A 27,837-nucleotide genomic window follows, 5' to 3' on the forward strand; every position below is an offset into this window, starting at 1 on the left:
GAATTCATTTTCTAAAGAATGTGCAAGACCTATATGAAGAAACTTAACTGAGAAGCATAAAAGAAAATCTGAGTAAACAGAGAGATATATAATATTCTTTAACAGAATGATTATAAGGGTGATACAACTGGGAAAATTGGTTCACTTATATAGTGAAAATTAAAACTAGATTTGTACCTAACACTTCATACTAAGGTCAACTCACAGGCCCACAAGGGGACATTTTTGACAATGTTCACTGTGGTGTAGGTGAAGTGTTGTGCAGTTACATGCAACAGATTTTGATGTAGATAGAGCAATATGACTTGATCTTAAAAAAACAATGTGCTAATTTTGAAAAGTAAGAAATAAAGAGATCTGATATAATAGCATTTACATAAATTTAAAATACGTACACAAATCTGAAATCAGTGAGAAAAAGATGAGCTTTTTAATAAATGGTGCTAAGGACTTCCCTGGTGGCACAGTGGTTAAGAATCCACCTGCCAATGCAGGGGACACGGGTTCAAGCCCTGGTCCGGGAAGATCCCACATGCCGCGGAGCAACTAAGCCCATGCGCCACAACTACTGAGCCTTCACTCTAGAGTCCGTTAGCCACAACTACTGAGCCTGCATGCCACAACTACTGAAGACCGTGCGCCTAGAGCCCGTGATCCGCAACAAGAGAAGCCAAAGCAAAGAGAAGCCTGCGCACCGCAACGAAGAGTAGCTCCCACTCTCCACAACTAGAGAAAGCCTGTGCGCAGCAACGAAGACTCAACACAGCCAAAAATAAATAAATAAATTTAAAAAATTCATTTTTTAAAAAAAGAATTGATTTAATAAATGGTACTGGAACAATCCTTCTGATAATCATTTGGGAAAACAAAAAACTTGGATTCGTATTTCACATCATAAACCAAGATAACTCCAAATGGATCGGGGATCTAAATATTAAAAATAAAACCTTATGAAAAATATGTATTAACAGTCACTTGGAAACTATTACTTCCTGAATAATTTGATCCTAAGGCCACTAGATGGAGCAGTGCAAGACCAGCATCCATGCAGAGAGGCAGGCTGGTGGAGTATCGGAGTCTAAGGAGAGGAGGTAGGGGCAGGCAGCCCAGCACAGGGAATCAGAGCAGATTACCCTGCTCATATCGGGTCAGCTTGATGCAGGTGTCAACACCCAGAACACAGGAGTCAGTGTGAAGAGACCTGCACTGGCCAAATCCAGGATAACATAAGAATCAGAATAAATAATTATAGTAATGGGTTATAATCTGTTGAATAAACTAGGAAACCATGAGTCCATACTGATATAAACAAATAAATGAATAAATTTAAAGTCTGATGAGAAACAGGTTATTTTTACATAGTTTTAACGTACCTCCTCATAAAATACTTATTTTGGGCAAAGGAAGAAAGAGCTACTTCACAGTGGAATAGCCTGGCAGACACCACCTTAATCAAATGAACAAAGTGAACCTCATCAGTAGTAACAGGACAAATGAAAACTGTGTGCCATCACATCAAAAGTAAATGAGGGGCTTCCCTGGTGGCGCAGTGGTTGAGAATCTGCCTGCCAATGCAGGGGACACGGGTTCGAGCCCTGGTCTGGGAAGATCCCACATGCTGCAGAGCAACTGGGCCCGTGAGCTGCAATTACTGAGCCTGCGCGTCTGGAGCCTGTGCTCCGCAACAAGAGAGGCCGCGACAGTGAGAGGCCCGCGCACCGCGATGAGGAGTGGCCCCCACTTGCCGCAACTGGAGAAAGCCCTCACACAGAAACGAAGACCCAACACAGCCATAAATAAATAAATAAATAAATAAATAAAAATTTTTTTTAAAAAAAGTAAATGAGACAGACACAGCATCATTTCTGTGATATTCCTGCCACAAACACAAAACCTGAATCTCATCCTGAAGAAACATCAGACAAACCCAACTGAGGGACATTCTACAAAATAATTAGTCTTTAATCTCCAAAAGTGACAAGGTCATGAAAGTCAAGGAAGAAGGAACTGTTTCAACTGAAGGAGATTAAAGAGACAAGACAATCAAATGCAATGCGTGATTCTAAACTAGATCTTTCTGCTCAGTAAAGGACATCTTTGGGACAACCGGCGCTATCTAAATGGGAACTGAAGATTAGATGATAGTATGGTATAAACATTTATTTCCTGATTTTAATGGTTTTGTTGTGACTAGAAGACATATCCTTGCTTGTAGGAAGTAGACACTGAAGTATTTGGGAGTGACAAGGCATCAAGTTGGCAACTTAACTCTCAAATGGTCGAGAAAAAAAAAAAGTTCTTTGTAATGTACTTGTAATATTTCTATAAGTTTAAGGTTTTTCAAAACAAAAAATTAATATAAGCAAGAAAACAAGAATACAAATATTATAACCTATGAGTGGTGAAAACCCTCCTTTGAGTGACAACAACAAAAAGCAATAAAAGATTGATAATTCAGCTACGGAGAAAATAAACACCAGAAATAAAGCTTAAAGACAAATGACAAATTGGAGAAAAAACACTTGTAACTTATTTCACAAACTAAACACTAATAATCCTAATATGTAATAAAGCACTTTAAAAATTGAAGAGAAAAAGACCAATACAATCCAACAGAAAAGTGGACAAAATTTTGAACTGACTGTTCATAAAAAGAAATGCAAATAGGCCTTAGACATATGAAATATACAAAAAGATGTTTAACCACACTTACAATAAAAGAAATAGAAAACAAAACATGTTGTGTAGTGATGAAGGGAAAATTGGCCCTCTTACATACTGCTGGTCAGAATACACAACTGTACAACCTGTGGAGGAAAATCTGCAATAAACAGTAACATTTAAAAAGTATTCACCCCGATCTCAGCAGTCTCTCTTTAGGATATCTGCCGGTTGGAAGATATCCTGGCAAAAATACGAAGTGACTTATGTGCATAGTTATTTATTACAGCATTGTTTGAGTCCAGAAAAGACCAAAAACAACACAAATGTTCATCAATAAGGAAATCACTGAATAAAGTATAATATAGCCACACAATGGAACACTATGCAGCCATAAAAGGGAATGAGAAAGATTCTATATCCTGAAATTGGAGTTACCGCTGGGATATACCACTAAGTTAAATAAGCAAGGTGCAGAGCAGGGTATGTAGTATGCTACGTTTTGTGTAAGAAAGGATGGAAAGGAAAGAATAGGATAGAAATCAGGCTTCTGTGAATATACCTTGTTATATATTAATACTTTTGACTTCAAAAGTAAATTAAGTTTTTAAAATTAAATCATTGGAGAAACTGTGGGACCACAGAGAACTGCCAAGAGCGGCAATCAGAGAAAAGCTTCATAGAGAAAGTAATGTTTGAACTGGGACTTAAGGATGAATAGGAGTTTTCCAAGGAAGAAAAAAAATGAGGCTATTTCAGGCAGAAGGAAGAGCATGTACAAAAACCTAAGACGGTAAGAGCAGAGATCTCGCTGCTCTTGTCCACAGACGGTGTTTGGCACAGTTCCTGGCACAGTTGTTGAATGACTGGAGCACAGAGGAGCTCTCAGGGTTAAACCTAACGGGAGTGTGAAGGTAGGAACAGGAAGGATAGTGAGAAACAAGACTGCAAAGGTAAACAGGAGCCAGAACATGGAGGGCCTAGTACACTGGCAATTGGAATTTTGTCCTTGTAAGGGCTGGGAAGGTTATAAGCAAAAAACTGACACAATCAAATTTGTGATTTTGAAAAATTTCTCTTTGAAGATTCCTCTGCTAAGAAAGGTTTGGGGAGTTAGGAGGCAGAGAGACCAGTCAAAATTCTATTGCCTTAATCCAGATGAGGTGATGATGGCCTGGCGTGTGTGGAGAAGATGAATCTTAGAGATACTACGTGGATAGAGTCATCAGGATTTAGTAACTGACTACATGGAAATTACGCCAGAATGAAGATACCTCAATTTACAGCAGATATAATTCACTGAAACAGTAATTTGAATTTTTCTTCTTATATTTTTTCCTTTCCCCATTCCAAAAAATACCTAAGCCCTTTGGTACTTCCTTTTCCTGGCCTCAGAGCTTTCGTCTAGATGAAGAGCAGAAGCATTTTTAAGGTGCTTTTGTAAAAAACCTTATTAGCTCATTCAAAAGGTAGTACTAGGCTTTCCTGAACTAAGGAGACCATTCTAGGTTATATGGCTAAGGAGTTACAGCAACAGACCATCTTACAGTCTTCCATGTCCTCAAAGAATGTATATTCTAATGGGGAGTAAAGAGGGTAGCAGGGAGAAAAGACAGTAAGTCAATAAACAAAAAAATATTGGGTACTGGTAAGATGCAATGAAACAATGAAATTATGAAGACAAGAACATAAGGGAAGGAGGGCAAAACCAAAGAGTCTAACAGCTTTCTAGCTCCCTCAAGGCCCTTCCTCAAGATTCAGCTTCCTCAGGATTAAATGAGATAATAGGACTTAAATTAGCACTTAATAAATGTTAACTGCCTCCCACACATACATATTTTCCAGATTCCATTGTAACCAAAATCACTGTAAAAGACTGGTTACTTACAGGAACATGCTGAGTTGAAGAATAAGAGTCCACTGACTGAGGAGATGAGACTGAACAACTTGAGGAGGCTGGAGAAAGTGGCTGAGGTTCTGCCTTAATATCTTTAACTGAAAAACAAGGGGCAAAAATATTCTCGCTGAACAATATAAACTCAAAATGAAATGAATAAGAAAGAAGGTAAAATCTGCTTTTAAAATTCAATGATATAGAAGCTAAGGTCACCAAAATATATCATCAAGTGAAAATTCAAGAGCAGAAAATAGTAAATCTAGTATGCTTCCATTTGTGTAATAAATTACACATGTGTATACTATTGTACTACTAGCATCTGCATTAACTCTCTTGAAGGATGAACATAAGAAATCGATAACAGTGGTTGTCTCTGGGAAGCAGAACTTGGTGGCTGAGGGACAAGAGCCAAAAGAGACACTTTTCTACTCTACAGACTTTTTGTATCTTTTGAATATTATGCAATATGCAAAATTATAGACTCCCCCCGAAATAATTTTAAAACATAAGAAACAGGAAAGAATTATTGTGGAAAGCATTTTTGACAATACAATTAAAACACAAATATGTTCCTATCTTTTGAACTATGTATTTTTAAAAATGTGCTGAGCAACTATAGCCTAGGTGTTCCTAGGTGTCAAATTTATAACAGGGTAGGAATGGGGAAGAGAAGAATCTCTGTGGCAGATTGTGTTCTCCAAAGTTAGGTGCAAAATATCTACCATATCTCATGATCTATAATGTGATCTTGCCACTTCCCCATCAAGAAGTAGCCACTATTTCCTCCTCTGTTTGAATCTAGGTGGGCTTATGACTTCTTCAATCGACAGAGTATGGAAGTAATGCTATGTGAATCCCAAGGCTGGGCCATATAGAAAGGTGACGTGTAAGCACTCAAGTTGGCAGTCCTAGTCTTCAAGTCATTCCAGACCAGGCATCAGACATGTGAGTGAAGAAACCTTAAGGTAATTCTAGCCCCCAGTGTCAAGCTACCCCAGCCTTCAAATCTTCCCAGATGAGGTCTGGACACCATGGAGCAGAAACAAGCAATTCCTGGTGCATCCTGTCCAAATGCCTAACCCACAGATTCTGGGAGCCTAATAAAATGGTTGTTGTTTTAAGCCACTAAGTTTTAGAGGAGTTTGTTACACAATGGTAGGAACCAGAACACTGGCCTTGTGTAGCTCTTATTCCGTGAGGGAAGACAGGAATTGAGCAAGATACACAAATACATAAAATGAAAGGGAAAAGGAAATGCAGCAGTGGGGAGGACTGCAATTTAGATGGGGAAATGTGCTGGTTATTTACACATTGTCTCTCAGCTCTAAGTCTACCTTCTATAGTCTGTGATGCAAATTATTAATACATGTCTCAGCTGGCTTCCTTTTAGGTCCTGTCAATAGGGGATACCAGAAGGATGCTAAAGGGTAGAAGGGAAGAAGGGACTTCTTCATCCTCCCATCAGCTTCATCCCAGAAGGGACAGTTTGCTCCAGGTTCCAGCTTTTTTCAGCACACCTAAAACCCACCTCATTAGGTCCCTTAAAGATACTAGCATTAGCCGGGTAGGGCCTCCTCCTCAGATGTGTATACACGGGATCCCTACACTAAGTTCCTAGGTTCTAATAATCCCAAGCTTCTTCCCTTTGATTCCCTAAATTCTGTCTATTTCTCAGATAGGTTAATCTCTTAGAGAGTATTACATATAATTCGAAATCAATATTTCTGAATAATAAATTTTTTATTCATTATGTGACTAACACATAACTATGAAATTCTTTATATCTATTTTGGCAAGAAATTTATGTATGCCTTGCTACACCAAAGTAGAATGTAGTCCCTGGAAAGTTTTGGCCTACAGAAGTAGCCCAGTAACCCCACCTAATTTTGACTATTACCAAGCTACAAAATAATATGGACCCATTTAAATTTTTTATCAATGAAATACATCATTACCTGTACAGAATTGATTGTTGATGTCCCAAATGCCTGTCTCCCAAGGCATCAAATCAAAATCAAAATCAAGATTATCAAAATTATTTTCCTGTAGGTTTCAAATCAGCAAAAGAATATTACAAGATTAAAATATATACATCCAGAAATCAAACTAACAGATGCAATTTGCCATAAATAATATAATTGTGATTACCCAACTTAGTAAAAATAACTTGCTAAGTTAATCAGTTCATCTTGAAAATACATCTTGGATAGCTTAGAGATAAACCAATTTAGTTGTTTTAAGCACAGTAGTAACAACTAGGAAGGAGGTATTGAAGTCAACATCTATCTGAAAGATTCAGTTGGTCTCATTCTTTTCAGTGGAAATAGACCTTTACAACAGTCACAAAATATGTGTTTTGTCATAAAGGAGATTCAGCAAAATAAGTTTTCCCATTGCCATTAAGGAAAAGAAGTGACAGCAAATGCCTATTTGCAATATCATCTCTATATACAAGGGAAAGAATATAGATGTATCCAAAAGACACGCAGGAATCATAAAGAGACTTTAACTGAAACTTCAAATATACCAAATATTAAAATGCTTACGGGAGAAGGAAGAGATCCATAAGAGGATGGGTAATTTTATATTTTTTACTGTTCTGTACTTTCCAAGTTTCTAAAATAAAATTTCTAAATTTTTTTTTAATCCTAGAAGATAAAACTAAGTTTCTCAAATAGGAGTCAGTAAACTTCTTAGAGGGGCTCTTAGTTTCTTTTCATTCAGATGACAATTTTTTAATTTAAATATAATCATATTCTGGGTCATCTGGATGACCATCTTATACCATATATATTAATAAAGAACTGCCACATGATTTCAGAGCCCTCATATGAATTTAAGATTAAGACAGTAACACAACTATTTTAAATGTTTAAGGTTACAGAGATAAGAACAGAAGTAAACTTAATATATAAACAGTACAACAAAGTTAAAAGGTAGTCAATATTAACTTAACGTGACAGATAATAAAACAGCAAGAAAGCAAGCCTTAGGAAAAAAGTAAAGATTAATCTAGTTATCAATAACAACAATTTGGAAATAATTTCTAGAATATTATCATTTCAAATGTCTATTCTGTGGTTTATTTTATTGAGAATATAACAGAAGGAGAGAAGGGAAACTTTTCTTATCATACTGCCCTAAACTGAGTAAATATTATTGCAAATTATATAAAGAGAATGTGTGAAAGTTCACATAAAAAAAAAGAAAAAACTACTTAAATTATGAAAGAACCACCTTTTAAATCAATCTCCTTTGCTTTGTTCTCATATTTGAATCTAGACATCAAATAATTAAGCAGCCTCATGTATTTCGTTACTTTCAGCAACGAAAAATCTTTAAACTTTCTTAGTCTAAGTAAATTGAGCAAGGATATTTGCCTGAGTGCTAGCAATACTTTTTAACATGTTCAATAGTGGCATGACCTACTTCGAGGATGCTTCATACTCAATCTTCAGCCAAAAAAGTCAAATACATTTTACAGCATAAGAATTTTATCTGGTTGGAAATTTCACAGACCCATTTTATGTAAAGCAAAACATACTGGTACTTATATACTCTAGTTCTTCAATGACTTCTCAAGGGAAACTTTTACAGCCATATGAAAGAAGAATGACAGTTTTAAAGCTAGAATGGGCCCTCTGAAACCATTTAATCCAACCTCTTATTTTATACCAGAAAAACTAAGGAACTGAAAGATTGAGTGACTTGTTTGAGGTAACAGAATGTTAGTTATAAAATTAGGATCATATTTCCCTGAATCTTTCAAATTTACTATATTGTTTCTTGACGATGTTAGGCTCTGGAGGTTATGAAAAAATACCAGTTGCTTAAGCAACCAGCCAATATTAAAAGCCAATTTAATCAATAGACAACATTGTAAAGCATCTCACAGAGTAAATGAAACCATTAAAATCTCGTGCATTGATTTTAAAAACTATCATGTGTTTCACTCCCTTCTATTGATTCATGGTAAAACAACTGCTAAATTATTCTTTGAGAAATGTCTTAAACTCACTGAGCAAGCTTTATTTTTAATAAGGGCTTAAAAAATAAGTGATAAATATTCAACCTGATTGATATGCATATGAAATCACTCTGTTCACTTGAACTACTTCCCAAGACAAACAGCACCTCATCCATTAAAGAATAAGACAAAGTAAGAGTTCAGACCAAACAGCTTCACATATACTAATCCAGAAAAGAAAAAAAAAAAAATCTAAAATATTTTTGAGAACTTAAAGTGGTATAATAATAGCTTTTATGCATACTTCTAACCACTCAAAGGCAAAAAATAAGGACATTTCTAAGTTTCAGAGCTTTCAACACTAAGGATACATAACTTTAAAAAAGGAAGTTGGTAAGTTCTCTTAACTAGATCCATGACACACACACTCCTTAACATCACACTGTTTCCCTTATGCAGCAAAATATCTGTAAAAACCAAGAGGCAGGCAGTTAAGTAACTTTTCCAAGGTTACCCACCCCTGGGGCCAAAGGTAGACTTAGAATACAAGTCTTCTCACACCAAGACCAATGCAATTTCTACAGTCCTACATTCACTGACAACAAAATGGCTACTAACTTTCATACTTAATCTTAAAAGTTATTTAAACTTAAATAACTAGCCTAAACGTGTTATCCTGAAATCTTCTTGCAATAATTAAAGATTAAATATCACATTATTCAGCATTTCTCCTCTAATAAATACTTACATAAGTTTCATTTGCCGCATCCAATTGCAGGTCATCATAGCCAAGTTCAGCAAAGAGGGTAGAATCTTTGGACAAAAGAAAAGAATAGATATTTACTGTTAATTCAATGTTTTGACAAAAGAGTAAGTGCTGTATCCTTATGCCAGCTCTATTAGGGTTTCTCATTAGCCATTAGCCAGGAGTGTGAATGACAACCAATTCAAAGCTGGTTTCTAACATATGTATTGTTTTCCACATAATTTTTATCTTGTGAACTAAATCATTATACCAGGGATTAAAAAACAGGTTTTATGTCCTGTCATGTCATCTTGGACTAATTGATAGTGACTTTCTGGAACATTACTAACACAAATTCTGAAGCTTCATCTGGGTTCAGCACAAGAAAAAGTGACATGGTTGATCAGCAGTGATGACAGGAGAGGAATATGGCAACACATGTACCAGGTATTTGCCATCCTTGCCTTAAGTTAGAGGTACAAACAATAAAGAACTCACTCATCTAAACCATTTCATTTATTTCAACAAATCTAACTATGTTCCAATTTCCTAATAAGATTTCCTTATAAACCGAGAAATATATGAACACAGGTCAAGGTGCTGATAAGGCCAAAGAAGACTGATTACTGTATAATCTGTAAAGTGTCTATTTTCTTTAACATTTTCAGAACTTCAAGCACTTAGAAGAGTTTCCCAATCTAAGTCTGCCTTTGTACTCCCTACTATCATGCCACTGAAATTTGCTCTGGTGATTTCCTTACTTCACATATATAAGAACTACACTACCAGTCTCTCATTGACTTGGCCAATGGTAGAAACATTTCACCAGCCTAAAACAAAATAGTACATAGCACATTTTTTTGTATGTAGTGATAATGAAAGGTTACTCATATAACTCTCAGAAAAGGACTACCTTAAACTCAGCTGCAGAGCAAAACAAAACAAAACCAAAAATCCATGTAAGTAGATGACTGTGGCTATGTACCTTATACACAGGCTAAAACTCCTTGAAAGAGTTCTTTATCTGCTGCCTCTCATTTCTCTCCTCCCTTTCCTTCTTGAACCTATTCCAATCAAGCTCCCCCCCACCAACACATACACACGCATACACATCAGTTATTATGTCACCAATGACTTCTCCTCTGCTAAATTCAATGGTAAATTCATGGTCCTCATCTTACTCTCAACAGCATTTGAAACAGTTGATCTTTTCATATTAATTGAAGCATTTTCTTCACTTGGCTTCCAAATTACCATACTCACCTGGTTTTCCTCCCACCTCACTAGATGGCCCTACCTTACTGGTTCTTCTTCATCTTCTTAACATGAAATTGTCCCTGGGCTTAGTGCAAACTTTTCTATCTATTCTACTCCCTTGGTGATCTCAGCTGAGCTCATGGCTTTAAATAGCATCTATATGCCAAGGATTCCTAAATACACATCTCCAGTCCATACCTCAAGAGGCATGTACACAGTGAGTACTCTACCTCTCCTCTTGGATATCCAAAAGGCATCTCAAACTTAACACATCCAAAACTGAGCTTCAAATCATCCTTCACCAAACCTCCTACTGGTTCGTCCTCATCTCAGTTAATGACAATTCAATTATCCCAGGAGCTCAGGTCAAAAACCTTAGGAGTCATTGCTTACTTCTCTTCCTCACTCTCTGTATTCAATCTACCAGTAAATCCTGTCAGCTCTGTCTTCAAAGTATGTACTGGTAATCTGGCATCTTACCTTTCCTTTCCATTCTTCCTTCCCTTTCAATCTTTCCTTTCCTTCCCTACTCTTCCCAACACAGAGATGTCAGCAGAGCAAGGAGGGTGGTGGGGTTTTGTGTGTCATCCTCTGTGGCAATATGCCTGGTACCCAAGGAAATAGGATGATACAGGAGGGCAGGTGCCTTGTGGAGGTGGCAGCATGCCTCAGATGCCAAAAAAAATGCGGCAGTGGGAGGAGGAACAGAGTGGCAGATGTAAGAAGCAGCCTGAGTGGTTAGGAGAGTGATAATACCGAACAAATGTGTTAATTGATGGAGCAAATGATAAGATATATTAGAGCTAGGTTTCTCACTGAGAAAGGATTTAGAAACGTGAAAAGGGAAGAGAATAAAAGAACCCTAAGATGTTGCACTGGAATTAGAAGTATTAATATGAACACATTTTTTAAAAATATTCATACACAGAAAGAATTATAGATGTTTGTATATGTGTGTACACATATACAAACATGTATGTCCTAGTTCTGTCTGCTAACAGGTCCTAGAAACGAAGACATCCCACCAGCACTGAAAAATCCTATGTTTCCAGACCTTGGATTCTGAATACCATCCTCTACTAAATGGAAGTCCACTAAAGGGCTCCTTAGAGAAAGAGCTGATTCCAGGGCTTAGGCAGAGAAAGTGCAAAATAGGCCTGGGAAAATCTTGTTGTGCCAGAAAATAAGGAAATCCTCAGAGAATGATGGAAACATGTCAAAAGAACAAAGGAGCTGATATGAATGGACTCTTACTGGTCAATTCTCAGAAAATCTGAGCATCAAAATAAAGTCAGATTACAACCCATTGAATCAAATTGGAATTAGTGAGCTCATAATGAAATAAACAAAGAAACAGAGAAAGCTTTTTCTTACAGTATAATGTCAATTAATAAATGTAGACAGAATGTTAAGAGAGAATCACCATTTGGCATTAGAGTGGTAGTTGATATAAACTGGAGTTATCAATGGAGGCCAGGGCTGGTGAGTGAAGGTTTAGTAAGGAATAGGACATTGATGGCATTCAGATTATCTCCCCCAAAATACTGGGTTAGCCAAAAAGTTTGTTCAGGTTTTTCCATAAGATGTTACAGAAAAACCCGAAGGAACTTTTTGGCCAGCCCAATACGAATCAAATGTAAAAGGGGGAAATAGTGACTTTACAGTGGAGAAATCCAGCAGATATTAACTTGACAATGTGATCAAGGTGAACATCACCTTGGAACAGGTCAACATAGTGTGCCTCTATCATTTCTCTAGCATTCCTGCCACGGACTCATGGCCTGATCCTGGTCATGAGGAAACAGTATAGAGACCTAGGTTTAGAGTCATCTTACAGAACAAAAGACCTGTACTCTTTAAGACTGTCAAGGATACAAGAAACAGGAAAAGACTATGGAACCGTTCCAGGTTGAAAAACTCTAAGGAGACATGAAAAGTAAAAGTAATGTGTGTTTGCAGGTAGGGTCCCACGCTAGAAAGGAAAAAGAGCCATTATTAAGACATACAGCGAAATATGAATGGCATCTGTGAATTGGATAGTAACGCTGTATCAATGTTCATTTCCTGACTGGAAGGAGTGTATGACAGTGATATAGGAGAGTATCCTTGTTTGGGGGACGAGGGGATACACACTGCAGTATTTAAGGGTAATGAGTTAACAACACATTTCACTCTCTTTTTCTCTCTCTAAAGAAGGAGAAATGGGGCAAATACAGCAAAATTTAACAATCAGGGAATCTGTGTGACGGTCATGCAACAGTTCTTTGCACAGTTCTTATAACTTTTCTGTAGGTTTGAAACTATTCCAAAACTTAAATTTTGAATAAAAAATATACATGGGGAGCTTCCCTGGTGGTGCAGTGGTTAAGAATCCACCTGCCAATGCAGGAGACACGGGTTTGAGCCCTGGTCCGGGAAGATCTCACATGCCGTGGAGCAACTAAGCCCGTGCGCCACAACTACTAAGCCTGCACTCCACAGCCCACGTGCCACAACTACTGAAGCCCGTGCGCCTAGAGCCTGTGCTCCGCAACAAGAGAAGCCACCGCAACAAGAGAAGCCACCGCAACGAGAAGCCCGCGCTCGCCACAACTAGAGAAAAGCCCATGCGCAGAAAAAACCGAACACTGCCCAAAATAAAATAAATAAAATTAATAAATTTATTTAAAGAAATATATATATATATACACATGGGTACATACATATGCATATGTGTATGTGTATATATCCACAGTCAACCACTTCCATTATCTCCACTGCTCCCATCATAAATCACTTGGAGTGATGCAGTAGCCTCCAAATGGTCTCTCTGCTTCTGCCCTTGACCCTCTTTCAGTCTGTTTTCAACAGAGCAGCTAAAGGGAGCCCATAAAAACATAGGATGTTATTGGGAATCAGGATTTACACAGTAGGAAAAGAGAAATAAAAGTATATAATGCAAGAAGGTGAGAAAGAACTCTGTGGTACTGGCTTTGAACTGTGGGTATTAGTATGAATTCATGCTTTTTAAAAATACATATTTCCTTGTTCTTAGGAGATACACAGTGAAGTGTTTAGGAGTTTCATATTATTTGCAGCCTGCTTTCAGATAATGAAAGAAGAGGGAAGTGTGGGTAATACTGAGAGAAAAAGTGAGTACGGCAGGATGTTAACAGTTGGTAAATCTAGATAAGGGAAATACAGGTTATCGCTGTACTGATCTTTTAACTTTTCTGTGGCTTGTGAATACTTAAAAAAACTGAGAGTGGGTTGATAAATACATTTGTATACTACAGAATACCTTAGAAGGATCCATAAGAAAATGGTGGCATTGGTTACCCATGAAGTATCTCTAAAATTTATTGCCTACTTCTATATCTTTTTCACCAATCCCACACTACCTACTATATAGATTTCTCCTAACAGTAGTAAACTATGGTAGCTATTAGTTTTTGTTTGCTCAGCAAGCTTTCCCACCTGACTGCCGCTTTGACCATTTATTTATTCCTTTACTTCTTGTAAGATGAGAAATGGCCACTGGAAAACAGTGGTGACCTTAGAAAGAGCAGCTTTGGTGGAGTGGTGGAGCCTGACTGCATTGTGTTCAAGAGACAGTGAAAAAAGAGAAAGTGGAGTCAGTGAACATGGACGTTTTTTAAAAAAGAATTCTGCTGTGAAATAAAAAAGAGAAATGTGGTTGAAGCTAAAAGGGAAGTAACATCTAAAGAGGGTTTGGGGGGTTTTTCATTTTTTTTCACTCTAGACAGGAGAAGCAACTACATGTAGGGAGGGAAATGAAGATTCAGGAAACAGAAGGAAGAAGAGCTTGAGCAATATTCTTGAATAAAGGGGTGTGTGTCGGGGGGGGGGGTGTTGTCTAGAGACTTCCCTGGTGGCGCAGTAGTTAAGAATCCGCCTGCCAATGTAGAGGACATGGGTTCGAGCCCTGGTCTGGGAAGATCTCACATGCCATGGAGCAACTAAGCCTGTGCACCACAACTACTGAGCCTGTGCTCTAGAGCCCGCGAGCCACAACTACTGAGGCCCACGCACCTGGAGCCCGTGCTCCGCAATAAGGGAAGCCACCGCAATGAGAAGCCCGCGCACCGCAACGAAGAGTAGCCCCCGCTCACTGCAACTACAGAAAGCCCGTGAGTAGCAACAAAGACCCAACACAGCCAAAAATAAATAAATAAATTTTTTAAAAAACCAAACAAAGAAGGAGGGGTCTAAAGCACTCATAGAAGTGATCAGCTCTAGCATTCCCACCAACGAAGAGAAGGCAAATATACTGGTACATGGGTAGATGAGGTAGTAGGAGATTGCAGCAGTTCTCTTCTGATTCAAAGAATGCAGGAGGAGGTGTTGGAGGTTTGAAGAGAGAAGAACCTTTATAAAAACGATCATCAGAGAAAGAGGACCAAGGAAATATGATCAGCCAGGTAATACTTAATGGTCTATTTCAGGTTAGTATCATAAATTTAAAGTGAGACCAATCAGCATGGTTGAATTTTCTTTTTTAGCCACTTTCAGCTACTTGAGTGCATTCATGGAGTAGACAGAGTTGGATTTAACCAAGGTTGCAGTTGATCAAAGAGAGAACTACAAAACAAGAGAGAGACAAGGATATTGAGGGTGTGAGGGAATGATTACAGAGATTGTCCATGGAATTTAAACTGGATAAGGGGAAAGTGATAACATAAAGGGGACGAGGGACAGTGAAAAGATGGCAGAATCTCAGCAGTGTTGGAGGTACCACTGGAATTGGAGTACTAAAGAGAGTGAGCTGGTAAGACAGAAGGTGATGGTCAGAGTGGGATGTTGGAAACTGAGATTATGTTACTAGTACCGACAAGGTTTAGGTTTATGATTGGGGAAGAAAATGCCTGAGACAGGGTGGAAGGTGGAGAGGAGACCCAGGAAATGAGAGGTCAGCGTATTTGAAGGATTTTCTCTGAGAATACTGAAATCAGCCAAGAATCATGATGGACGGAGTGTTAAAGAAAGTGACAATAAGCTAGGAACTAAATTTTTTCAAAAAGTGAGGGAGAGTGAACCAGAAATCAGCAGATGACTATAACAGGGAGAGGACAGCATGTGAGACAATGTGAAATTTAAGCCTGGATGTTTTTAGGGAGGATGAAAGGAGAATGATCTAAAAGTAGCAATGAAGAACAAGGAAGATAACTAACCCACTTTCAGAGGCCCTAATGGTGAAAAGGTTTTGAGAATGAAAAGAGCTACCATTCACTAGGACTTTAGGGAAAACCGTGTCATCAGGGGAGTCAGGTTTTGGTCAACACAGGAAGGCACAGAGAACTTTCACAGAAGACACTGAATTTATCAAAGAAACCACAGTGGCAGATGGAAGCTTCTGATCTTGGTACATATATCTTATGTGTGGCAAAAAAAAAGTGGCTTTTGCAAAATGTAAGAAAAAGAAAGGGAGGGAATGAGAGAGGTAGGAAGGAAAGAGGAAAGGAAAAATATACAAATGACAAATAAAGCATATGGGGACTTCCCTGGTGGTCCAGTGGTTAAGAATCTGCCTTCCAATGCAGGGTACATGGGTTCAATCCCTGGTCAGGGAACTAAGATCCCACATGCTGCAGGGCAACTAAGCCTGCGTGCTGCAACTACTGAGCACGAGATCCACAACTACAGAGCCCACATGCTCTAGAGCCTGCGCGCCACAACTAGAGAGAGAAGCCTGCGTGCCACAACAAATATCCCGCATGCCGCAACTAAGACCCGACGCAGCCAAAACATAAATAAACAAATATTTTTTAAAAGACCTTCCCTTTAAAAAAAATAGATAAAATAAAGCATACGAAAAGATGCTCCACATCACATGTTATCAGGGAACTACAAACTAAAATAATGAGATACCACTACACACCTATCAGGATGGCTATAATCCGAAACACTGGCAACACCAAATGTTGGCAGGACTGGAGCAACAGGAATGTTCATTCACTGCTGGTGGGAATGCAAAATGGCATAGCCACTCTGGAAGACAGGTTGAAAGTTTCTTACAAAACTGGACAAACTCTTACTGCATGATCCAGCAATCATGCTCCTTCGTATTTACCCAATTTATATGAAAACTTATGTCCACATAAAAAGCTGCAATGGAGTTCTCTGGTGGTCTAGTGGTTAGGATTCGGTGCTTTCACTGCCATGGCCCGGGTTCAATCCCTGATTGGGGAACTGAGATCCTGCAAGCCCCACAGCGCAGCCAAAAAAAAAAAAAAAAAAACTGCACATGAATATTTATAGCAGCTTTATATATAACTTCCAACATTTGAAAGCAACCAATTTTAATTCTCTGTGCAGTGTCCATCACTGGAGAACAGTCTGTGGCTGTCCCTTCACTGCATGTAAGCCCTTTATAAGCCGGAACCTGTCACTCTTGTCCCCCATGCCTGGACCTCTTACCTGGCCTCAGTCTGTCTTTAACTGGTTTTGAGACCCTAGAAGCAACCAAGGTGTTTTTCAACAGGTAAATGGATAAACAAACTGTGTGCTATGGACCAAATTATGTCCACCCCCCAAAATTTATATATTGAAGCCCCCAAGCTGACTGCATCCAGAGGTAGGGTGGTGTTTAGGAGGTAATCAAGGTTAAATGAGGTTACAAGGGCGGGGCCCTAATCTACTAGAACTGTGGCCTTATAAGACTAAGAGATAGGTCTACCTACCTACCTACCTCTCTCTCTCCCCCACCTCTTCCTCCTTCCCTCCCTCCTTCCCTTTCCACCCCTCTGCCTCATGAGGACACAGCAAAAAAAGTGGCCATCTATAAGCCAGGAAGAGAAGTCTCACCAGAACCTGACCATGCTGGCACCTGTACTTGGACTTCCAGCCTCCAGAACTGTCAGAAAATAAATTTCTGTTGTTTAAGCTTCCCAGGTATTTTGTTATGGGAGCCCAAAATACACTGTGGTACATCCATACCATGGAATATTATTCAGTGCTGAAAAGAAATGAGCTATCAGGCCATTAAAAATAGAGGGATCTTAAATGCATTTTGCTAAATGAAAGAAGCCAAATTAAAAATGCTACGTACTCTGGGCTTCCCTGGTGGCACAGTGGTTGAGAGTCTGCCTGCTAATGCAGGGGACACGGGTTCGAGCCCTGGTCTGGGAAGATCCCACATGCCGCGGAGCAACTGGGCCCGTGAGCCACAATTACTGAGCCTGCGCGTCTGGAGCCTGTGCTCTGCAACAAGAGAGGCCACGATAGTGAGAGGCCCGCGCACCGCGATGAAGAGGGGCCCCCGCTTGCCTCAACTAGAGAAAGCCCTCGCACAGAAACAAAGACCCAACGCAGCCAAAAATAAATAAATAAATAAATAAATATTTTTTAAAAATGCTACGTACTCTATCATTCCAACAATATGACATTTTGAAAAAGGCAAAACTAGGTGACAGTGAAAAGAACAGTGGTTGTTGGGGCTTTGGAGGAGGGAGGCAGAGACAAATAGGTGGAGCACAGCGGATTTTTTAGGGCAGTGTAACTATCCCATATGATACTGTAATGGTAGATACATGACATTATGCATTTGTCAAAACCCACAGAATGAACAAGAGTGAATCTCAATATAAACTATGGACTTTAGTTAATGATAATGTATCAATACTGGCCCATCAATTGTAACAAATGTACTCCTCTAATGCAAGATGTTACCAATAGGGGAAACTTGGGGGGTGGGGGAACTCTGTACTATCCCCTCTATTATTCTGTAAATCTAAAACTGTACTAAAAGTACACTCTATTAAGTATTAAAAACAATTACATGAAAGAGAATTTCAGCATCCATAAATAAAGTTGTTTTGGAACACAGTCATGCTCAGTTTACATTGTCCATGGCTGCTTTTGTACTACAACTGGCAGAGCTGAGGAGTCAGAACAGAGACCACATGACCACAGAAGCCTAAAATATTTACTATCTAGACCTTTACAGAAAATGTTTATAGGCCCGTTCTAAATTTCATCACCCCACATAAAGGGAAAATGCACATGGGATGCACATCCCATCATAGGCTGTTCTGAGTAAGTCATTTTTAATTATACAAAGTTGTTAAGAGTCACAAGTACTAATTATATAATCTGATTTAAAAAATTTAACTGGCTAGCTTCTAATATAGAAAAAAAAAAAAAAGTCAAATAAATCAGTGAAGTACTTGAACACCCAAAATGGCAACTCCCAGAAAAAGAATCCATATTCTACTGAGAAATGCTAGCAAACAGTAACCTTTCACTCCAGTGCCTGCAAAATCTCTCCTACTTACTGAACACCTGAGGAAGCAGAATTAAAGTGTTCCACTGAGAAAAGATTGTTAACAGTTTGAAAAGAGAAGCTTGGAAAACCATGGGAAATGGGCATATTCAGGGAGGGGCAGGGCAAGATACCTGAGCTGAGTCAGTGAACCTACTACAAAGAACTGAATGCTCTGTTAAAGAACATTAAGACTAGGAGTCAACTGATCAGATTAGTCAGGAAAATGAAGCCTGGGTATCAGAAGACATAATAATGCTATCAGGAAGTGCCTCACAGTTATAGTTTAAGAAACATCATGAAAATATAATAGTTGACTAGCTGAAAAAACAGATCATAACAACTCAATACACTGAAGTAGATTTGTTAATAACTGGGGGGATCTTGGTAAAAATCAAATCTGTAGAAATAACTTAGGAAAGCAATACAGAATAGTGACTAAGTGCACAGGCTTTGGAGGTAGACAAACCTGCTACTGATCCTGTTTCTGACACTCACTAGCTATGAGACTCTAAGCGTTCATTCTCTCTCAGCCTCAGTTTCCTCATCTGTAAAATAACAATACCTCACTGGACTGTTGGGAGGATTAAATAAGATAATGCATGTAAGAGCTAAGCAGGGCACCTGACACAAATAAAGTGCTTAACGGCAATTGTTCCTATTACTACGACTACATGTGGCTTGGGAAAATACATTTGGAAGAGATAGTCTAAAGTTTTTCCAACAAGTCATAGAAAACCTATCCAAGAATTGAAATAAATCTCTAACACTATATAATTTAAGAGAAGTTCTGCCCTTGGAAAATCAAATGAGGACTTCAGTTCGACAAATAGAATTGAGATTACACTCTTGCTACTGAGAACGATGGTCCAAGGGGGAAAAAATGAAGGTCAGTCTGGGTTTCCCCAAAATTTTAAAGGTAGTGAAGGGTGTAGGTTCACCGCAGGACACATTCAGGGACGTATACAACCCCAAATTCATACTGAAGCCCAAAAACAGTATTAGTACTATGTCTCGCAAACAAGGGAGGAATATAAATTTCTTCTAAACACTTAGATGATAAAGCTTCTCCACTCTCATTTCCACTATATTCCATTCCACTCTTCCTGACCACAAAGCCAAACAAAATATCCATAACAAGAAAATTCAGAGTTGTATCCGGAGAGCAATCGGGATTATATCCGTTTATAAGCGTTATGTCTACGTAATCAGGGACCTGAGGTCAGGTGCTGGGGTGCTTTGCTTCTCTGCCAAGATGGGCATCAGCCTCGATCAATAGTGGAAGCTTCGAGATGAGGACTCACATTCTCTCACACAAACCAAACACGTACACGTACACTCCATGGCAAGCATCTCCCACATCCCACACTGAGAAAATAGCTTGCAGCCTTTTTGATGGTCACAGCCATCCTGCCCTAAGCTTCCTAATGACGTCGTTTTCGCCCCACAAAATCATCACCCGGTACTTTCCCAGAGGAAACGGTGAAACACGATAGTAATTCCAATCAGGCAACATTTTACGCTCGCTGTCGCCAGGGCAGAAACCGACAGGTTCTGCTAGACTCTACTAGGACCACGGACGGAAGCAACGAGTGGCCCTCGCTCCCCCGGCAGGGTTCGTCCACACCTGTCACCACAAATGCGCGGAAGTAAGGAGGAAGAAACCTGGAGCCACCCCTGGTACAGTCTCAGATCCCACTCACCCCACTCTTCATCCGGCCGGTGAGGGAGTCCCGGACTAAAAGGTGACTCCATGGTGCCGGCAACGCCAGCCGGCTCCGCCGAAACACACGTTCCCCTGCCCTGGAACTCGGCGACTAATATCTGGGACGGTGGCGGCAGACGGACAAAATACTCCGTAACGCTGACGCGACGGTGGCCGAATGAAGACAAATTGCTTCTGCGCGAGTGACGTCAGAGACTAAGCTAATTTTAAGCAAATCTCTGAGTAAATATTTTCCTTTTGGAGGTTTCGGCATTTTCTGTCCCGCTGTTTTAGGGAAAAAAGAAAGAGACGTAATCACTACTTCTGTTAAATAAGATATATTGATAACATTAAAAATGGGGAAGAAAATCCATTCTGAACATACTGGCTCGTCCCCTGAGTATCATTCTCAATACCACAGTGTAGAGATATCAGAACAAAACTAGAGACTAAGAAAGTAAAGTTGGTTTAATTTTTACGAATAACCCACTATCAATGTAAAAATTCTCCGTATACACAAGTGTGTGGAAGGAAAACACACAACTATTTTTTCCACATTCGTTTGAGCTGCCTCTCCACTGGCACAGTACCTGAGATAAGCAAAAATATTATGAATTGTACTTCTAGAAAGACTACGTTTATTTAAACAAATTTTAAAAAGTAAATATAAAAGATAAACTCCCCAAAATCAAACTCACCTCCTTAAACATACATTTCTAAAGCATGGTACCTAGTAGTGAAAGTCCAAGCTACCCTACCCTAAGACCTACAATAAGGTAAATTCCCAGTCTTTTTATTACTAAAACTTAAGAAACGGTTTTGTTTAGAAAAATCCACTTACGTCACAAACTCTAACTGAAAACTTTAAGTTTGACGAAGCAGTTTCAAGAACGCTACTTAATAGAATTTCTTTTTAAAGCATTTCAGCAGTTGAATATTTAAAATACCTTAAGAATACATATCCCCAATGGAGAAAAGACAGCCTCTTCAAAAAGTGGTGCTGGGAAAACTGGACAGCTACATGTAAAAGAATGAAATGAGAAAACTCCCTTACACCATACACAAAAATAAACTCAAAATGGATTAAAGACCTAAATGTAAGGCCAGACACTATCAAACTCTTAGAGGAAAACATAGGCAGAACACTCTATGACATAAATCACAGCAAGATCCTTTTTGACCCACCTCCTAGAGAAATGGAAATAAAAAGAAAAATAAACAAATGGAACATAATGAAACTTAAAAGCTTTTGCACAGCAAGGGAAACCATAAACAAGATGAAAAGACAACCCTCAGAATGGGAGAAAATACTTGCAAACGAAGCAGATTTTAAACAAAGGATTAATCTCCAAAATATACAAGCAGCTCATGCAGCTCAATATCAAAAAAACAACCCAATGCAAAAATGGGCAGAAGACCTAATAGACATTTCTCCAAAGAGGATATACTGATTGCCACAAACACATGAAAGGATGCCCAACATCACTAAGCATTAGAGAAATGCAAATCAAAACTACAATGAGGTATCACCTCACACCGGTCAGAATGGCCATCATCAAAAAATCTAGAAACAATAAATGCTGGAGAGGGTGTGGAGAAAAGGGAACACTCTTGCACTGTTGGTGGGAATGTAAATTGATACAGCCACTATGGAGAACAGTATGGAGGTTCCTTAAAAAACTAAAAATAGAACTACCATATGACCCAGCAATCCCACTACTGGGCATATACCCTGAGAAAACCATAATTCAGAAAGAGTCATGTACCAAAATATTCATTGCAGCTCTGTTTACAATAGCCAGGACATGGAAGCAACCTAGGTGTCCATCATCGGATGAATGGATAAAGAAGATGTGGCACATATATACAATGGAATATTACTCAGCCATAAAAAGAAATGAAATGGAGGTGTTTGTAATGAGGTGGATGGAGTTAGAGTCTGTCATACAGAGTGAAGTAAGTCAGAAAGAGAAAAACAAATACAGTATGCTAACACATATATATGGAATCTAAGGGGAAAAAAAAAAAAAAAAAAAAAGAGGTCATGAAGAACCTAGTGGCAAGATGGGAATAAAGACACAGACCTACTAGAGAATGGACTTGAGGATATGGGGAGGGGGAGGGGTGAGATGTGACAGGGTGAGAGAGTGTCATGGACATATATACACTACCAAATGTAAAATAGATAACTAGTGGGAAGCAGCCGCATAGCACAGGGAGATCAGCTCGGTGCTTTGTGACCACCTAGAGGGGTGGGATAGGGAGGGTGGGAGGGAGGGAGATGCAAGAGGGAAGAGATATGGCAACATATGTATATGTGTAACTGATTCACTTTGTTGTAAAGCAGAAGCTAGCACACCATTGTAAAGCAATTATACTTCAATAAAGATGTTTAAAAAAAAAAAAAAAAATCTACAAACAATAAATGCTAGAGAGGGTGTGGAGAAAAGGGAACCCTCTTGCACTGTTGGTGGGAATGTAAATTGATACAGCCACTATGGAGAACAGTATGGAGGTTCCTTAACAAACTAAAAATAGAACTACCATATGACCCAGCAATCCCATTACTGGGCATATACCTTGAGAAAACCATAATTCAAAGAGTCAGGTACCACAATATTCATTGCAGCTCTATTTACAATAGCCAGGACATGGAAGCAACCTAAGTGTCCATCAACAGATGAATGGATAAAGATGTGGCACATATATACAATGGAATATTACTCAGCCATAAAAAGAAACGAAACTGAGTTATTTGTAGAGAGGTGGATGGACCTAGAGTCTGTCATACAGAGTGAAGTAAGTCAGAAAGAGAAAAACAAATACCGTATGCTAACGCATATATATGGAATCTAAAAAAAAAAAAAAAAAGTTCTGAAGAACCTAAGGGCAGGACAGGAATAAAGACTCTGAGGTAGAGAATGGATGTGAGGACACAGGGAGGGAGAAGGGTAAACTGGGACGAAGTGAGAGAGAGGCATGGACATATATATACTACCAAATGTAAAATAGATAACTAGTGGGAAGCAGCCGCATAGCACAGGGAGATCAGCTCAGTGCTTTGTGTCCACCTAGAGGCGTGGGATAGGGAGGGGGGGAGGGAGACGCAAGACGGAGGAGATATGGGGATATATGTATACATATAGCTGATTCACTTTGTTATACGGCAGCAACTAACACAACATTGTAAAGCAATTATACTCCAATAAAGATGTTAAAAAAAAGAACACGTATCCCTCTAGGACTAAGTGGAATCTTTCCCTCGGTTACTAAACAAAACAAATGCTTCCCAGAATCCTCCAGACTCCTCGTGGCTGGATGATTACTACAGATTACACAATCCCCAATGTACAAAATAGCCCTGGGACCCAAACCCCGAAAAAAATCACGAAATTCCCTTACGTTAAAGGTGATTCCTTCTGTCATCAGCTAACTAATCAGTTTTCATTTCAGGTGCAATTTATAAGATTTTTATTCTTACCCAACTGCAAATTCGAAAATTGGCATAAAACCGAAAATAAAACCAGCAAGAGTCTTCTGTATCCACCAGACAACTTAGTCTTTTTTTTAAGAAAATCACCATGACTGAACTCCAATAAGTTTTCATTTTTTTAATTTTCAAAATTTTTATTTTTTATTCAAGTGCAGATAATTACAAAACAAGCATTTGTGTACTTATTGCCAAGAATTAACAAATATTAACTTTTCCATTTTCGTTTCAGATATTTCATAAGAAATTAAACATTGTAGATAAAGTTGAGGTCTGCATTTTCCTCTGCTTCATTTCCCTCCCTCCACATAGACAACTTCCATTATAAATTTTATGGTAATCATTCAAAGCCATTTTTTATTTTTATCATGTTTAAATGTGTATAGATACATACATTTAGTGCTGTTTTGGGGTATTTTAATTTACATAAACTTATAGCACTAATGTTCTCCAAGTCATTTTTCTCATTCAACATTACTTTTTGATGATCTGTGTTTTAACTGTTCTATGGTATTTCCTTGAATATATACATTATTAATAATAATATAGACTTTTTTCATTTCCCTACTGATGAACATTTGGATTGTTTCAACTTTTTACTGTTACATAAAATATATCCTTCTGTGGGTTATCCTTGCGCATATATGCAAGAATGTCTTTAAGATATATGCTGGATCATGCAGTAGGAGTACTGCTATTTGCCAAATTATACCAGTTTACACTCTTGTTAGCAGTGATGAATTCTCACCAACACTAGATGTAGTCAGACTTTTATTTTTTGCCTGTGAAGGGTGTGACTATAATTTACATTTAAATTAAATGTAAATTAAAGAGGTGGTGCATCTTTTCATGTTCATTAAACCTTATTTCCTCTTCTGTGAATTGCCCATTCTTATCTTTTATAAAATTTCCTATTGGATTTTCTTTCTCTCAATGATGTGTACACCTTTAGATAGTCTATTCATTTAACCCGTATGTATATAGCAAATACCTTCTCTTAGGTTGACATTTGTCGTTATGGGGTTTTCGTCCTCTAGGTTTTAATTTTAACATAGTCAAATTTATCAAACTTTTGTTAATGATCTCTGCTATTTGTATATTGCATAAGAAATCCTTCCCTCTACTGAGGGAAGCTTTCTTTTCATAGTTTTATAGTTTCATTTTACACATCCTTTTCTTTAAAAATATTTTTTAAAAAATCATTTATTGCTTGGGTATAGTAACACTATTGACTTTTATAGAGCAATTTTGTATTCAAAAACCTTATTGAATTATGTAATTCTAATATTTTGTAAATCCTCTAGAATTTTCTGTGTAGACTTACTGTATGTAAACACTAACATTTAAAAATCTATTTTATTTATCATTTTAAAAATTAACATTTAATATGGAAAATTTCAAACAAACAAGAGATAAGAATCTGTCACTTGCAGGAATTCCCTGGTGGTCCAGTGGTTAGGACTCTGCCCTTTCAGGGCTGAGCACTTTCACTGCCTCACTGCTGGTGTCCGGGTTCAATCCCTGGTTAGGCAACTAAGATCGTGCGGCGCAGCCAAAAAAAAAGAGAATTTTTAATTTGTCCTGTATAATTTCTCACTTTGTGATTCTGCTGATTGTAATATCTAGGGGCTTGATTGGTTTTGTTTTTTTGTTTCCTCATTTGTTTTTGCAAAATTTTTTCTGGAGACTTTTTTTTAAATACAAGGAAACATTTTCAATTATCATTAAGAAATGTGCTGTTTGTAGTTTTTTTTTTTTATATGCACGTTGTTTAAGGAAGCTTCCTTCCATTCTAGTTACCTTTTTTTTTTGTCATAAATGTTGAATGTTATCAAATACTTCTTCTTTCATTTATTCATTTGCTTTCAACTTAAATCCTTGGCAGAGAAATAAAATTTGAAAGAATTTTATGTCTAGATCCATACCTAGGACTTCACTCTGGCATCTGGTAATGTCTCTTCCCACAGGTTAAGAATCCATGATGCCAAAGTGATGTGCTCAGCCACGACACATGGTCCCTTTCTAGACACACTTCTGACAACCAACTAGCCCAAATAGCTCCAAGCCTTGCTCAGGCCTCTGACAGAACTGTGCCAATAGTGTATGCCAGGAGTGTAGACAGAGCTTAGAAATGTGAGGTGGGGAGTCCACATATACATATACACCAGGGTCCGCATGAACAAATCCAGGGGTGGGAAAAGGGGGGCAGTCTGTAGGTCAGGGGCCAACTCTCACTGCATTGCCATATTTTGTCATGAAACTCCATGAAGTCAGAGAATTCTAAATGCAAACCTTGTCTTCCAGGTCATTATGAAGATATATTTGTCAAGAGAACAAAACATTTTATTTAATAGTTTGGTAGCTTTATTTATAACTTTTAAGAGAAATAGAATGTAGGCCTCAATTTGTACCCTGCAAATGTTGGTGGGATGCCTGACTAGTGAATTTATAGCTTAGTTAAAAACTGCATTTCATCAGTACTATTAGATTTTACAATCTGATTGACATTTTTAGTATGACATCTTTAAGACAAATACCACCCTGAACAGTGAACCCAAATATTAGAATATAGAGGTTAAAAGCTCAGATTTTGGAGTAAGCCAAATCTTGCTTCTAATCTAGGTTCATTTGCTATGTAACTTTGAGGAAGTGACTTAATCTTTCTGAGCCTCAATTTCACCTGTAAAATGGGAATAATAGGATCTATCTCACAGCTGTTTTGAGGATTAAATCAAACACACAAAGTGTTTAGGATAGTGACTGGCACGTAAGTGCTCAATAAACTGCAGCTATTTTAAGGGAAAGGTTTTTTTTCTTAAGAATGCTAATTTTTAAAAAATATTTATTTGGCTGCGTCGGGTCTTAGGTGCAGCACGCAGGATCTTCATTGCAAAACGCAGGATTCTCTCTAGTTGTGGCGCACAGGCTCTAAAGCGCATGAGTTCAGTAGTTGTGGCACGCGGGCTCCAGAGCCTGTGGGCTTTGTTGCTCCGCGGCACGTGGGATCTTAGTTCCCCAGTCAGAGACTGAACCCACATCCCCTGCATTGGAAGGTGGATTCTTAACCTCTGGACCACCAGGGAAGTCCCTTTAAGGGAAAATGTTGACTGCTACTAGCTAGGCACTATACTAAGTTCTTTATCTGCAGTGTATCACAAAAATCCTTGTAATAACCCAGATACTACTGTTATCTCCATTTTATGTAAAAAGAAATTAAAGCTAATGCAAATGATCTTTCAAACAACCCTGTCAGGACAGCAGAACATATATTAATCCCATTTTGTGAAGATGAGAAATGACTCCCAATTTTCAAAAGACCTGCTCACTTCCAGGAAGATGGTGATCGGTAGAGCCAGAATTATTAGAGCCACTCTCTGACTTCTACTTCAGTACTGTTTTCACTGTACCACACTGTCTCTGAAGGTTAATATTGCTATTTTCAACAAATGTGTAAATTCAAATGTTTTACATTGATATCCCTAAATATTAAAAAGAAAGGATTCCTTTGTTGTTATTTTGAGAACAAAGGCATAATGGATTTACCCCACCCCCAAAATAAAACATTAAAAGACTTTAAATCTGAAAATCTTGCTTAGTGGATATTTCACAAAACTTCAAAATTTACATAAAGAAAAGTCAAGTATCCCAAAATCATTCCTCATTGGCAAATACCAATTATCTTTCAAAAAAGATACTATTTTGTCAATGTCTCCCGGCTAGAATATAAATTACAAGGCAGAGGTTTTATCTAGTTTGTTCAATGTATCACCTAGAATCGTGTACATAAAAGGTGCTTAGTAAATATTTACTGAATTAACAATTATAAATTCAAATAAAATCTATGTAATTTTCTCT

The 27,837-nt window shown here is 38.2% G+C and overlaps 1 protein-coding gene across 3 annotated transcripts in view; it reads right to left on the reverse strand.

Moving 5' to 3' along the window:
- ATF6 (activating transcription factor 6) overlaps positions 1-20,592 on the reverse strand; it is a 224,163-nt gene extending 203,571 nt beyond the window's left edge. For 2 of the 3 annotated variants that reach the window (XM_061183180.1, XM_061183179.1), the window contains exons 1-4: positions 20,491-20,592; positions 9,274-9,338; positions 6,514-6,601; positions 4,550-4,656 (exon numbers count right to left, since the gene is read on the reverse strand). In XM_061183180.1, coding sequence (XP_061039163.1) covers positions 4,550-4,656; positions 6,514-6,601; positions 9,274-9,338; positions 20,491-20,542 — 312 coding nt within the window. In that variant the 5' untranslated portion in view covers positions 20,543-20,592. Of the gene's footprint in view, positions 1-4,549; positions 4,657-6,513; positions 6,602-9,273; positions 9,339-20,490 lie in introns of those variants that run through there. The other variant, XM_061183181.1, reaches the window with a different exon arrangement.
- Between the last annotated feature and the right edge of the window lie 7,245 nt (positions 20,593-27,837).

Source organism: Eubalaena glacialis, chromosome 3 (genome assembly GCF_028564815.1).
Source record: "Eubalaena glacialis isolate mEubGla1 chromosome 3, mEubGla1.1.hap2.+ XY, whole genome shotgun sequence".
In the NCBI taxonomy this organism is placed as follows: domain Eukaryota; kingdom Metazoa; phylum Chordata; class Mammalia; order Artiodactyla; family Balaenidae; genus Eubalaena; species Eubalaena glacialis.